At 34.4% G+C, this 14302-nt stretch overlaps 3 protein-coding genes across 4 annotated transcripts; 1 reads left to right on the top strand and 2 right to left on the bottom strand.

Moving 5' to 3' along the window:
• Positions 1-2664: 2664 nt before the first annotated feature.
• On the bottom strand, positions 2665-3766 carry LOC104738649 (putative desiccation-related protein LEA14). Its single transcript, XM_010458819.3, has 2 exons — positions 3537-3766; positions 2665-3059 (listed from the first exon to the last, which is right to left on the bottom strand). The coding sequence occupies exons 1-2, from the start codon at positions 3740-3742 to the stop codon at positions 2810-2812; spliced, it is 456 nt and encodes a 151-aa protein (XP_010457121.2). The 5' UTR covers positions 3743-3766; the 3' UTR covers positions 2665-2809.
• Positions 3767-6810: 3044 nt separating this feature from the next.
• Positions 6811-9485, top strand: LOC104738648 (1-aminocyclopropane-1-carboxylate synthase 2-like). Its single transcript, XM_010458817.3, has 4 exons — positions 6811-7076; positions 7215-7346; positions 7644-7804; positions 8082-9485. Exons 1-4 carry the CDS (start codon positions 6906-6908, stop codon positions 9109-9111), a joined length of 1494 nt encoding a protein of 497 aa, XP_010457119.1. The 5' UTR covers positions 6811-6905; the 3' UTR covers positions 9112-9485.
• A 1773-nt stretch (positions 9486-11258) lies between these two features.
• Positions 11259-14087, bottom strand: LOC104738647 (heavy metal-associated isoprenylated plant protein 39). 2 transcript variants are annotated; one of them, XM_010458816.3, is made up of 3 exons: positions 13413-14087; positions 12556-12631; positions 11259-12024 (listed from the first exon to the last, which is right to left on the bottom strand). In XM_010458816.3, the coding sequence occupies exons 1-3, from the start codon at positions 13416-13418 to the stop codon at positions 11564-11566; spliced, it is 543 nt and encodes a 180-aa protein (XP_010457118.1). In that variant the 5' UTR covers positions 13419-14087; the 3' UTR covers positions 11259-11563. The 2 variants fall into 2 exon arrangements, with proteins under 2 accessions (XP_010457118.1, XP_087341253.1); XM_087485127.1 differs by having other exon boundaries at positions 12423-12631; positions 13413-13753.
• Positions 14088-14302: the final 215 nt, after the last annotated feature.

The raw sequence follows: 14302 nt of genomic DNA, 5'->3' as shown, positions 1-14302 counted from the left end.
GCACAAGACGATGTAGATAGGCCAGAGATATATGTAAGGCTCGTCACTAGGGGAGAAGTGGATATTGTTGTGTCTCATGTACAAAATCGATGCAAGACCAAAGGCAATGATGAAGAAATTCATGTAAAAGTCGTAATATATGATCCTGTTTCCATCATCATGCACCAAACATATTACACGGTTAGAATATTTGTATAATATTAATGAAATCCAAAAGTGAGATGAAAAGGTAACTAAAAACCATTAATAGATTGTTTATTTGAACTCACCACCAATTAGAACATCGAGACTCAACGGTGTGATAGAACTGGCCATTGCTTTTATTCTTACGAGGACGACCCGATCGGCTCAAACAACAACTATATAGCTGTCCTCATGCATATATATACAGATCCTAGCTATTTCGAGTCTGAGTGGGTTTTAGAAAAGAAAAGAAAAAAATATTCTAGTTAAAACGTGAAAATATGACCAAAATAAAAAGGGTGAAACTTCAATTTTCTATTTGCATTATCTAGTAGTAGGGTGAAACTCATTTTGATATTGTAAAATCACATTTTCCCGCCAAAACAGTAAAAACATGTTTTCCCGTCAAAACCATAAAAACGTGTTTTCCTGTCAAAACCGTAAAAATGTGTTTTTCCGCCAAAACCAAAAAATATATGTTTCCTGCCAAAACCGTAAAAAAATTGTTTTCCCGCCAAACAAAATTAAATTGTCTTTTATATCAAAATATTTTTTTTTCTCAAAATCTTGTTTTTCCGCAAAAAATACAAATTGTCTTTTGTTATAAAAATGTTTTACCGCCGAAATTACAAAGCCACCAAATTGCAAATTATCACTAAAATTATATACTTAAATGGGTTTAATATGTTAAATGGGGTAATGTATGTTTAAATGGGTATGGTTATATGGGTTTCAAATATATATTTAAATATATAGATTTAAATGGGTTTATACTTTAATGGGGTGGGTTTAAATGGGATGGGTTTAAATGGAGTGGGTTTACCATTTTAACATCCTAGTAATATAATTCGATATTAATCAATTACCGAAATTTTCCAACATCCGCTCACGTGTATAATCATGCCTCTAACCTAATATATAGAAAACTAAGGGAAATAAAAGAAAGATTAGGATAATCTTCCTTCTCCTATTTGAATTAGAAGTATTTTTACTTCCAGTAGCATATATAATAAAAACACTTTCTCTACTTTTTACATCTCTCACGTTCTAAGATCTATTTAATTGCCTTTAACACTACGTACAAATTTAAAAGGTTTCACTCCTCCATCACTGCAATGGGTTTTCCTTCTTCCGGCGTGCTCTACCCCCCAGGCGACAAGTTCAGCCTCATCGGTAAGCCCCATCCAGCCGGCACACCCCATCCAGCGGGTACGTCCCATCTAGCGGGTACGCTCCATCCAGCCGGCACGCTCCACCCCGCCGGCACTCTCCATCGAGAGACGGACCAATGAAATTGGGGGTCCAATAAGAATTTTGAATTTTTTTATATAATTTTCATAATATCCAATTTTTTTTTTTTTTAAATCTCTTTACACCAAAATTTTATTTTAAAAAAATAATAACAACTTAAATCTTTTTAAAAATAATTGTTTTAATTTTTTGTTAAAAAATGTATTCATCAAACTTTATTTTAATGTTATATCTCTATATTTTTTTGCTGAATTTATACACATATAATGAACCCAAAAAAAAAGTAGGGCCCTTTGAAGTTGGGGGCCCCATTCAAATGTTTCAAAAAACTATGCTCAAGTCCGGCTCTGCATTCAGCCGGAACACTCCATCCAGCCGGAACGCTCCACTCCACCGGCACGCTCCATCTAGTCGGCACACTCCACCCCGCCGGCACGCTCCATCCAGCCGAGACGTTCTACCCCACCGGCACGCTCCATCCCACCGGCAAGCTCCATCCCACCTTTGGCCCTTCCGGCGGCTCACGTTCCCGCCGGAATTTTCTTCACTTTCTATTTGGAAAAAAGAAACCGAAGAAAGAGTCTCTAGGGATTATATGGTATTAAAGCATAATTTATCTACGGTTTTTCCCTTCTAGGAGTCTGCAGGATTATGTTTGGTCCGTAAGTTTATTCACAAATTTGCTTCTATCTGGTTTAGAAAATTAGGTCAACTTTTTTTTTTTACTTTTTTACCATTATACTTTTTCTTTACATGTGTATGCATGCAACTTTATGGATGCTTTATTATATTCATATAATTATATAAATGGTTTAATAAATTGATGAAAGTCTATATTTTTTTTCTGAATTTGTTGGATAACAAAAGTCTTTTTTTTTTTTTTCTAAATCATTTTTCTCGAGCCATTAAAATTAAAATAAATAAATAGAATTGTAATTTTGCTTCAACTACAATTCAACATAACATAAAAGTAACCTCCAAAAGTTGCTTCCAAAAATTGCATGCTTTACTTTAAACATGCATGAGAGAAAGAAAGCTCTGCGGATAAGGAATTAAACCCGGTTAACCAGACTAAACAAGACCAAAAGGAAAAAAACAAAGAAAAAAAACTCGGAACTCAACAGATCATTCGGTTTTCATATCAAATTCACCAAATTGAATTAAGATTTCCCTTGCATTTAGTTTGTTTTTTATGCAATTACGAAATTTAAATGGAAAAAAAAATAACAATAACTGAAATCATAAAACATTTATTGATTTTTTTTTTTCACATGATAGGATCACAAAAGAACATTTATTGATTATATATAGGCAAACCCATTCGTTACATGCATTATCATCGTCTCATAGTCATAGGTTAAGTAGATCAAAAAGATCAGAAGAAATCTTTGAAAGTAGGAAGCTTGATTTCGCCCTTGCTGGAAATAGGGATAGTAAACTCGCCCACAACAGGGAGGTCAATTATGAGACCTATTTGAAGCTCGTAGTCAATGTCCCAGTCCACACCAACGTCTCGAGCCAGGTTGAAGAGTATACTATACGGCACCACCATTGGAATATCAAGAGCTGTCATGTCCTTAGCTTTCAGAGAACCTGGGTCCGGTATCTTCCCCTTTCCGATCTCCCTATCATATTGTATCATTGCATTTGCATATAATTATACATCTCTATAATAATAATAATAATAATAATTCAACAATACCATAATATGGAATCAATCAATTAAACTAAGATGCCTAAGATTTTTTATTTTAATATGTACACTAGTTCTAACAATATGTAACGAACAAGCAAAGACAAACCGCACGACTTGCATATGTAAACCGAACCGAAATTTATTTGTAATCTAGCCGGTTTTTGTTTTCACAACTCAAACAAATCAAAATCAAACCGAACCGAACAATCTCAACAAAAAAGACATTCGTTCGGAGCATAACCGAACGAAACGAAAGATGGAAATAACAGAGCATAACAGAACCAAACCAAGTGACCATCTGTTAACTACATATATGATTACTAAAGATTTTATATTGGTAATTTGTAATGGATCATGGATGAAAAAAAAAAAGAATCAAACGACGGAGTTAGAAAGCGTGTTTTACCGGCCAGCGCTGTGGAGAGTGAAACTGATCTCACAGATCGGAATCGAATGACTGTAAGGATTGGTGACGGAAACTTTGGCCAAGTACTCAATGGACTCGCGGTTCACGTCTTTAAGATCAACGTCAGTAACGGAACCCTCCGGTTTAGGGATCGTGGTGAGTTTATCAGCCACGAAGTCCTTGGCTTTATCTAGCAAGCTCGCCATATAAATGATTCTTCTTGATAGATCTTTTTTTTTTTTTTTTTGCTTTTGAGTTTTGTGATGTAAGTGTGTAAGATAGTATGAAGTTTTTCTTGGACTATATATAAACGGATGGGATTACGATGTTTTATTAAGTCGGTACAAAGTGAATGGATTACATTTTATAATGGGTTTCTTGTGTACGTGTGAGATCTTTCGACGAGTGAGAGTGAAAGCGTGGATAATACGTGTCTTGTGCTTGGTAATACATGACAACAATTATTAATGTTCTTAAATAGGAAAATTAACTATCAGTCTGACGAAAGTATATATTATTATTTATGAAAATAGATATTTTGTTTGAAGTTATAGTTGAACTCGATAGAGATAGATTTTTTAGTCATGGGATAGTAGTTATTATGTCGACGATACTTAGAATGACAAAAAAAAATTGGAAAGTATTTATCCGAAAGAGGAGAAGTGGGAAAGTATTGTTGCGTAAGGAATAAGATGCGCAAGAGATTAATGGACCGACCATGTCCGCTCATATGCACGTCGGTGGAGCGTAGTATTAATCCCATGTATCGCGGTTCTCTGTATGCACAATACGCTTATGACACGTATCGGGATGATTTTTCTGTTTGATATATTTAAGGCCCTTTTTAGTTAGCGTGTCTCTCCATTTACAAATATATTTCATAACAATGGGCTTAAAGCCCAGGAAAAGATTTGTAACTGGACATTTAACAGAGTAAGTACGTCCCGATGTTGTTATTCCTTTTTCCTAACAATTTCTTATTTGACAGTGTTTGAGTCGCGCAGGCGTGACACGTGTTAAGGAATTATTAGTGGAAGAAGCGTGTCCAAATTAGTCGACAGCTGCTGAGGAATGATGAGTCAGCATCTAATCCCTCTCTATGTGGAGAAGTCAAACCTCAAGCCCCCCCCCCCCCTTCTCGCATGTTTGTGAATAAGTTTGACTTATTGACCATTCAAAGAAGATGCTTCACTTTTTTATTTTATTGACACAAACAAATTACTAGTAGTATAATTTAAAATCTCCCACAAACGAAACATATTCACACTATGTCACTCTTTGATTAGTACTCATCGAATTCCACAATTGCAATGGCGGAGTATAAGCTTTGTTGCTAAATATCATGAATTGTTTAACCCTTTTGCTTTGTAAATTTTGTAAACCAATTTACTAATATTTATTGGCATCTATAATTAGGAGAAAAACAAGTTTCAGTTTGAACGCGTACGTGTGCATAGATCAAAAATATATTTTAAACTAAAACACTCCGATCCACAACCTAAATTTTTATATAATATTAGAAAATGTTTTATTATTATCTAATTAAGTATTTAAAAGTAATTGAAACATTTGGAATGATATATTACCAAATCAAAACTGCCGAAAGCACATATGTCGGTGTTGGTAGTTGTCGGGCCAATTAGTATAGAAATACCAACGCTGTGTTCGGTGTTTCTAGTACAAATTATTTCTTCTACTCTATATTTTCTTTTACTATTCGTACTCTACTGTATATTTCTTCTTTCACGTTTTAATATTTACTTCTGATCTTTTAAGCAAATTAAGTTTATTAGATGTTTACAACAAAAATAAAATTCTTAGATATAGTTAGATGATATTTACACAAAGCTAAAATGTTGATAAATTTGATAAGAAAATATAATATGACTGTCTTGCTTGTTTCCACGAGAGATCCGTAGAATCTTTAATTTTAAAAAAAAAATAAAAAAAAAAAAGATTCGTAGGATCACAAAAACAATGGGTTCGTGGTTTTTGTTTGAAAAGTGTAGATGTAACAACTCCAAATATGGCAAAAGTTGATATCTCCTAGTTTATATCATTGGGATTTTATGTCCCCCTCTAATTAGGTTTTCCAGCAATGCGTGCTTATAGAATATTGTTTTGAGACTTTAGTAGCTATAGTCCGACATTAATATAAGTAGAGCCAAAATCAGATTTTAATATCTTTAGTCCAAGCCATAAAAGCAAGGTTAAAAAAAGACCTTGGTTTTTTCAAAGAAAACGATTAGAAAAAGGAGGTTTTTGACTTCGAAAACTATCAAGTATTAACAGGGTTTAGTCACGTGGTCGTCGCACGAGAATTTGCGGCGTGAAGTGCAAGTTAATCAGTGCATGTGGTTGATTTGACCAAACCGTCCGAACCTAACAATATTTGTATTTGTATTGTATCATAATTATAGTTATTATTCATATAAGATAACAGCACTATAACTACAAATATCACATATATGGTAGCTCAAATTAACGCAATCTACCAACATTTGTTCTGGTTCTACAACCCTTAAATTACTTTTCATCAAACAGAAATTTTGAAATCATATTCCACAACAGTCAAATGAAAACCATTAGTAATTTATCGAGGTGATTAAATTTAAATTTCTGTACGCCAGTCAAATTTTGGAATTATTTGGTGGAAGTTTATACATGTGCATATATAACATTACCAAAATGTTTTATTAAACCAATATAGAATGTAACAAATTGGTCTCTTCTTTTGAATAATCTTATACATTTTTCTGTCATAACTTTCTTCCTGATTATTTGTATTCTATCAAATATTCTCCTCTACGTACAGCCCTAACCTTTTTTTTTTTTTTGCATGACTTCGTAGTTAAAGGTCAACCTTTTTCTTCAGAAGCTGCTTAGAAATAGCCTTTGGGTTCAAATACGTTTACACATAGTTTCCCCACCAGTAATGGATTTTAGTAATGCAACGGAAATCAATACGAAACTATTGGAGTAAGACCAATATATCTACCGCCATCTACCAAATTCGAAATACTATTATCTTTAATACAATGGATATTGATGCTAGCAAAAAACACAACCACCTTAATTTATCGCAACAAAAATTACGTTTTGAAATATATTGTTTTGGGTGGAGAAAATTCCTTGGTTTGCTTGTTCCTTTTCGGTTGTTTCATCAAATCCTAACTCTCTTTTCTTGGGACCCCACATCAGCTTTATGTTGTCTGTCCCCTCCATGTTTCTATTTCACCTCCTATATAAAACCAAACACTCATACGTTAATATTAGTACATACCACAAAAACTTGTCATAAGAACAATATTGATACCCCAAAAACAAAAAAAAAACTAGCTACAAAAGAAGTGAATATTCAAACAGTAAATGGGTCTTCCAGGGAGTAATAGCGGTGCGGTTCTTTCGAAAATAGCTACAAACAATCAACACGGCGAGAACTCTGAGTACTTCGATGGATGGAAAGCATATGACAAAGATCCTTTTCATCTTTCTCATAATCCCCATGGTATTATCCAAATGGGTCTTGCAGAGAATCAGGTATATATTCTAGAATAATTCAATATAATATTGCATATATGTTGTTTTGCAATTTCATCCGTGTATTAGCTAGCTAGCGTGAACACGTATATACAACATCAAATATATATAACACATTTTTTTCTAAACATTTTACAGCTTTGCTTAGATTTAATAAAAGATTGGATCAAAGAGAACCCAGAAGCTTCTATTTGCACTCTTGAAGGTGTTCATCAGTTTAGCGACATCGCCAATTTCCAAGACTATCACGGCCTTAAAAAGTTCAGACAGGTATAAATCACTCATTTAATCTAGATATCTTGTAATCAGGTTCAGGTTTACGTTAATATACGCACTACGGAAGTAATACGCAGATTTAGATTATAGTATAAATATTGATCTAAAATGACATGACCAGTACAAATCAGTTTAACCAGTATGGACACTTCTAGCTACATAGTAAGTTAACATCTACATATATCAGAAGAAATGGAATGAATAAGAAAACAAATTTAATTAGTCGTGCTACATTTTGGAATTTTTTTTTAACTTATAAATTTATCCCGGATGGAAATTTTGGTATTGAAGGCAATTGCACATTTCATGGGAAAAGCTAGAGGTGGAAGAGCGACGTTTGATCCAGAGAGGGTGGTTATGAGTGGCGGTGCCACCGGAGCAAATGAGACAATTATGTTCTGCCTCGCCGATCCCGGCGACGTCTTCCTCATTCCCTCTCCTTACTATGCCGCGTAAGCATTTTCATATTTTCTCATAATCACATTTAAAAAAAATAGTAATATGATAATGGATAATGGTTAGGAGAAATTTCATTAATGTTGCTTTCACATACTTTGTTGGGTTAACAAATTCTAAATCGAAATGAGTTAATATATTAGTATAAATTGACTCTTTCGCCAACTTTATCACACGTGTAAGTATATCAAATTATCAAATTCAATTGCGGTTTAGATTCGTTCAACGAGTGGCTCATACGTGTGGTAATTAATTATTTAATCCTTTTTGCAGATTTGATAGAGACTTGAGGTGGCGTACAGGTGTCGAGATAATCCCGGTTCCTTGTTCAAGCTCCAACAATTTCAGATTAACCGTTGAGGCCGTGGGATGGGCTTATAAAAAAGCCCAAGAGGCCGATAAAAAAGTCAAAGGCCTGATTTTGACCAATCCATCAAACCCGCTCGGTACGATGTTGGATAAGGACACACTCAAGGATCTAGTCCGGTTCGTCACGAAGAAGAACATTCACCTAGTCGTCGACGAGGTCTACGCCGCCACAGTCTTCAGCGGAGATGATTTCGTTAGCGTTGCTGAGGTGGTCAACGACGTGGACAGCTATGAAGTCAACGTTGACTTGATTCACATTGTTTATAGTCTTTCTAAAGACATGGGACTCCCTGGTTTTAGAGTCGGTATAGTCTATTCTTACAACGACTCCGTCGTTTCTTGTGCCAGGAAAATGTCGAGTTTCGGGCTAGTTTCGTCTCAGACACAACTCATGCTCGCTTCGATGTTGTCAGATGAACGGTTTGTGGAGAATTTCCTTATGGAAAACTCGAAAAGGTTAGGGATAAGGCATGAAGTTTTTACCACAGGGCTCAAGAAAGCAGATATTACTTGCTTGACAAGCAGCGGAGGTTTATTTGTGTGGATGGATTTGAGACATCTATTGAGAGATCGTAACTCGTTTGAATCTGAGATTGAGCTTTGGCGTATAATCATCCACAAAGTTAAGCTCAATGTATCTCCAGGCTCTTCCTTCCATTGCACGGAACCTGGATGGTTTAGGGTTTGCTTTGCCAACATGGACGATGATACTCTCCATGTGGCGCTTCGGCGGATCCAAGATTTCGTGTCTAAGAACAGCAACAACAAGATCGTTGAGAAAGCAACGGACAAGGATCAAGTAATCCAGAACAACAATGCTAAAAAGCAGAAATGGAGGCAGAGCAATCTCCGATTAAGTTTCCGAAGACTATATGAGGATGGCCTCTCGTCTCCAGGGATAATGTCACCACATTCACCTCTTCTCCGAGCATGAAATCATAATAACGCCTGAGAGATCGGATCAACTCGTCCTCCTCTCACTCCAAGTGTTAATTCATCTTTAATTAGTAAGTGAAATGTTTTTTTTTCTTTGTTGTAAGATTGGGAATAATTCCACTTCGATGGCGATGCTAGGGTTGTTTTTGACTGCCAGATTTTTCTCCTGGGGTCAAATGGTAACTTTTAAGATTTGTGTGTTTAATTCTGTTCTTTTTCCCCCGCTTAGGATTTAATCGATAGATTCTCCTAGTGGTGCTGGTGTGTAGCAACTTAACCTTTTGGGATCTCTTATTTATCTTTTTGTGTGTAATAAAATGAAACGTTATCTTTTGATGATAATTTATAATTGAATCACTAGTGTGTTTATTAGTTGGGGAGGTTGATATCTATCTACGTAATGGAGAATTTGTTAAGCTAAATTATTCGATTATTCTAGAACCACATTTTGTTGTTCGCCCAATACGTCACACGTGCATGCCACCGTGCCTATCATTTTCTGAAATAATAATATGGATTAAACCGAACATTCTACAGAGATATGGTTAATTTATTCATTTTTTTTTTGGAATTTGCCTTAATAATATGGTGGGTGATGAAAAAGTCATCAGCATTTTAGCTGCACCAAATATGATAAAATTCATATTATTAAATTATACAAAATGACAAATTTGCTCAGAATAATTAACTACGTAAGATGACATCTCCATCAATTGAATTATTCATGGGTCGTCAGCTATTTTTTTGTGTGCACCCATGAAACGTCAGCTATGTTTCCCTTTTTCCTTTGTTAATGTCAGCTGGAATGAAATATATAATAAATTTAGCCTTTTTTTTTGTTACAGATCTCAGCCTTATAAATATATTAAGCTGATGAAACCATACATATGTTTGTTTAATCTTGTTAGGTGATTAAGTGGTAAATAAAGATAAGGCGTGCTTTGGGCCGCCTCTTGGATGATATTGATACTAAACACACCAACAAGAAAGGATTATATAAGACAAAAATCAAATTTGATATTTGGGAAAAAACGGTTTGATCCCTTTCATACTGATTAATATGTATCTGGATAGTTAAGTAGATATGTAGATATCTGTCTATTTATAATGATCGACATCGTCGTCGTCATCATCACTCACCACCGACTCATGATCATATTCAACAGTGTCTTACGAAACATGATGGAGTAATATTTTTATTTGTTTGGTAGGAATACTGACAAATAGGCAAGCCCTTTCAGTTTTTGGTAGTGAAGTAATCTTTTTTAGCATTCACGGGAATGTATATTGTTTCGACCCAAATAATATATATCGCAAAAATATTACAGAAATTAGAAATTGTGAACAGATAATGTGTTACAAAAGTTTTTAATTTGAATATTCACATGCTCTTTTTAGGTGCCTACCAACCAAAATGTTTTTGACATTTGCATATGTGATCTATGACGTTTACAATGAACTTGGTTACGTGAATACTATGTATTCAATTTTTGAAAATATAGTCAATTTTTCTGTGTCGAAAAATGAAGAACTTTTATATGTGGCGGAGATAATTCTTAAGTTGTTTGTTTCTAGAATATGATTATTTCTAAAAAGTAATAATTTAGAACTTCACTTTATGTTATTATCCCCTTAAATTAATTATTATATGAAGTTTTTTTGTCGAAGTTTTTTTGAACTCTATATTTAAACTTCATATTTTGTGAAAAGAGAAAGAAAAAAACTAGAACCATTAAATTAAATTAATTACGAACTATAAAACAAATTTCTAAAAGTGACTTATCAGATGATCACGAAAGGCCATGCCCTTTCGCTTCGTGCAAAACAGAAGTAAAAATAAGTTATCAAATTTACAGCTAAGTGTTAATAACATTCTTAACCTAAAGTAACACCCACATACGTACATTTAAACATACAGTTTCCTGCAATAGAATAACTTTGTAAAATTAAAATCACAAGATCGAAGATGACAAAATTACGGAATAGCAAAATCGTTATATTACATAGATATATACAGTAACACTTAAATATTCGAGAGATTTAGTCCCTAAAATATGTGCATAGAATTTGTTACATTATAAACCCTTGAGAAATATTAACGTCGACAAAGAAACGTGTATCACAAACAATATTAACTCAAGGACATCTGAAGATAATTAAGTATTAACAAACAAATTCAAATACTAACGTACATATATAACACCATTATATACAGAAAGTTCCCTTCAAAGTAAAACAAAAAAAAAAAAAATTCTAGTACTATCGACGATATATACAGAAAACATATCATCGAAATCAATTTAAGGAAATTAAGCTTCCTCGCATTATCGAGGACAGAAAAAACATATCCGATGATCCAACCGAATCAATATATCCTGTTTCTTATTCTTCATCCTCACTATAGATCGGTTCATCATTTTCCCCCAAATTATATAATATAGTATATGTTTTCAACATATAACGCAAGCATTAGGGTTTTCTTCGATGCTTTGAGCGTAGTAATATGTTGTTAGGTGAGGATTATATGCTTTATACGCCTTTACAAGTTCCAACACATGCTGCTCCGGTGGCGGCACAACCGGTTGTGGTTGGGGTTGTGGTTGCGGTTGATCTTTCTTCTCTCCCTCCTTCTTATCGCCGCCTTCTTTCTTCTCTTCTTCCTTCTTTGGCGCTTCTCCTTCCTTTTTCGCTTCTTCTTTGGGAGCTTCTCCTTCTTTTTTCGCCGGCTCGCCACCACCTTCCTTCTTCGGCTCCTCTTTCTTCTCCTTTTCCGGCTCTTTCGCAGGTCCTACTAGTACAATATCCGTCAAGGGCCAATACTTTCTTAGCCTACTTACTACATTCACCGGATCCACGGTTCCGATCACAGTCAATTTCTTCCCCTTCATGTCCATTGCAATCGAATCAATTCCTAGAACAACAAAAAAAAAAAAAAAACAAGATGAAATTTCTAACCATTTTGGTAGACAGACACTCGAGTTTTTGCCCTATTCATATAAGTTGCAACATTTTACAAGCAATATATACCAATAAGGAGTTTAAAACACTTTTGACTCAAACAAACAAAAACAAATCTTTGACAGCATATGAGATGGGCACATATTTCAAAGAAGCTATAGTGGCCTAGATTTGATTTTATTCCAAAGAAATAAAATAAATGAATTTCACAAATAATTGAAATATGGCGCAACATTTTACCGTATTGTCACTATTGAAAAAGAAAGACACTTCTGTCAGAGCAGCTCGTGATTGTTCATCAACAATAAAGCAATTTAAAAACATGTTTACCTCAGTTAACACCTTCCTTACCTACCAAATCGGAGACTAAACCGGACAGAAAAACCATTAATCCACGCGAGAACTAAACAGAGATCTCTGTCCCTGTTTCTAATGTGTAGTTGTAAGTTTGTAACCAACATTATACAAGATTAGTGATGATTACCTGGGAGAGTAGAAACCGTTTTAAGGGCCTTTTGTTTTGCCTTATCATCATGCAAATCCAGGTTTAACACCATTTTCTGCAAAATAATTACAAAGTACAAACAGATTTTAGTGAAATTAATTTACAAGTGATACATGTGATCGCAAAGATGATCTAATCTTCTCTTCTTCCTATTGTTTTTTATTTATCTCCGGAATTTGTAGATCATGCAACTAAAAACAAAACAATTGGATCACCAAGAACATAATAAAAACATGGATTTTTGCAGGTTTCACAGAAGATACTAAAAAAAATTACGGATATGTTCTTAACGTTAAAACCAGAAATAAAACAAAATTACTGATACGTTATGTTTACAGAGAGAGTGACATGCATGCGTAATTGCGTATGAGTAGTGTGAACATAGTAGAGAAGCAGACTTTTGCAAAACAGAGCCATGTGCATCATTCAATATAAGATTTTTGAATTGATTTTGTAAATAATAGTAAGTGAAAAAAGCTGTATTTCACAGATAAGATTCCCCCAAGGGAAAAAGAAAGAGATGTATGTTGCAATAAGAGCAGAGTAAGTTTTAAGAAAGTGAGATTGTTTCTGTTCTTGGACTCCAAAAAGAAGTAGATCGCACCTAATAAACACACACATCTACTTGTTTCAAAAATAAAGGAATAGATTCATTCAGAGGTTCATTAGTAAAGAATATACATAGAGAGAAAAAAGTGCTTGTTACATTCAGATGCAAGATGAAAAAAAAACAAATCCAAGCCAATTTTTTTCTTATAGAAATACGAATCCTAGCTAGGAATCAAATCTTGAAAACGTGTAGAGTGTTAGAGAGAAAGAGAGAGAGAGAGATGGACCTTCATTGCTCTCTGTTTTTTAGGTTAACTTTCTAAAGAATATGCCGAGAGAGAGAGATGTAAGAAAAGAAAAGAATGATTTTGTCTCTTGAGTTATAAGAGAGAGAGAGAGAGAGAGAGAGAGAGAGAGAGAGAGTTGAGAACGAAGGAAGAATGAAAACTTTAGAAGACGATAAGAGAGAGATTGGACAGACACACACACACTGGTCGTATAATTATTTTTATAAAGAAAGGCCCAAATCCTGACAAGTACTGGTTGATATATTAGAGAGAGATGCATGCAGAGCCAGAAGAAGAGAGAGTCTCTCAATCTCAATGAATGAATGAATGAATGGTGTGGTACGAGAGAGGGACGAAGAGATCTACTATATCTTTTTTTTCTTTCTTTCTTGGTTTCATTTCATTGACGCGCGTGTTATGTTAACATGCACACGCGTGAGGTAAATAAGAGCGCGTGAGTCTCTCTCAGCTGAGCGTCGTTGCATTGCATTGCTGCTTTCCGTCCTTTGGTTCTTGTTGTTTCCTTTTTTCTGACTCTTTTTGATTTTTCTTTCTCACCTTATCCACGTCATTTTTTCTATTCTTAATGATTTCCTACTTTAAGATAAAATATATATCAAAACTTATTATGTTTTTTCTGGGGACATAATTCCTAATAATAAGTTTCATATACTCGGGGAGTATCACAAGATTTGTCATTTTTATACAATGGTGCCGAGAGAGACATATTACAAGATCTTAGGTATGTGCGGTTTGGAGTCAAGTAAGTAACCCACCTACTTCGAATTATCCAAATCTGTTGAATACAAGTATTTTGTAATTATTTGTTTTATTTAATCTTCATTATGTTAGGGACAACTCAATTAATTATTTTTTAGTATATTATGAGC

Source organism: Camelina sativa, chromosome 14, assembly GCF_030686135.1.
Source record: "Camelina sativa cultivar CO46 ecotype springtype chromosome 14, ASM3068613v1".
NCBI lineage: Eukaryota > Viridiplantae > Streptophyta > Magnoliopsida > Brassicales > Brassicaceae > Camelina > Camelina sativa.
This window is presented reverse-complemented; position numbering and strand designations above follow the sequence as displayed.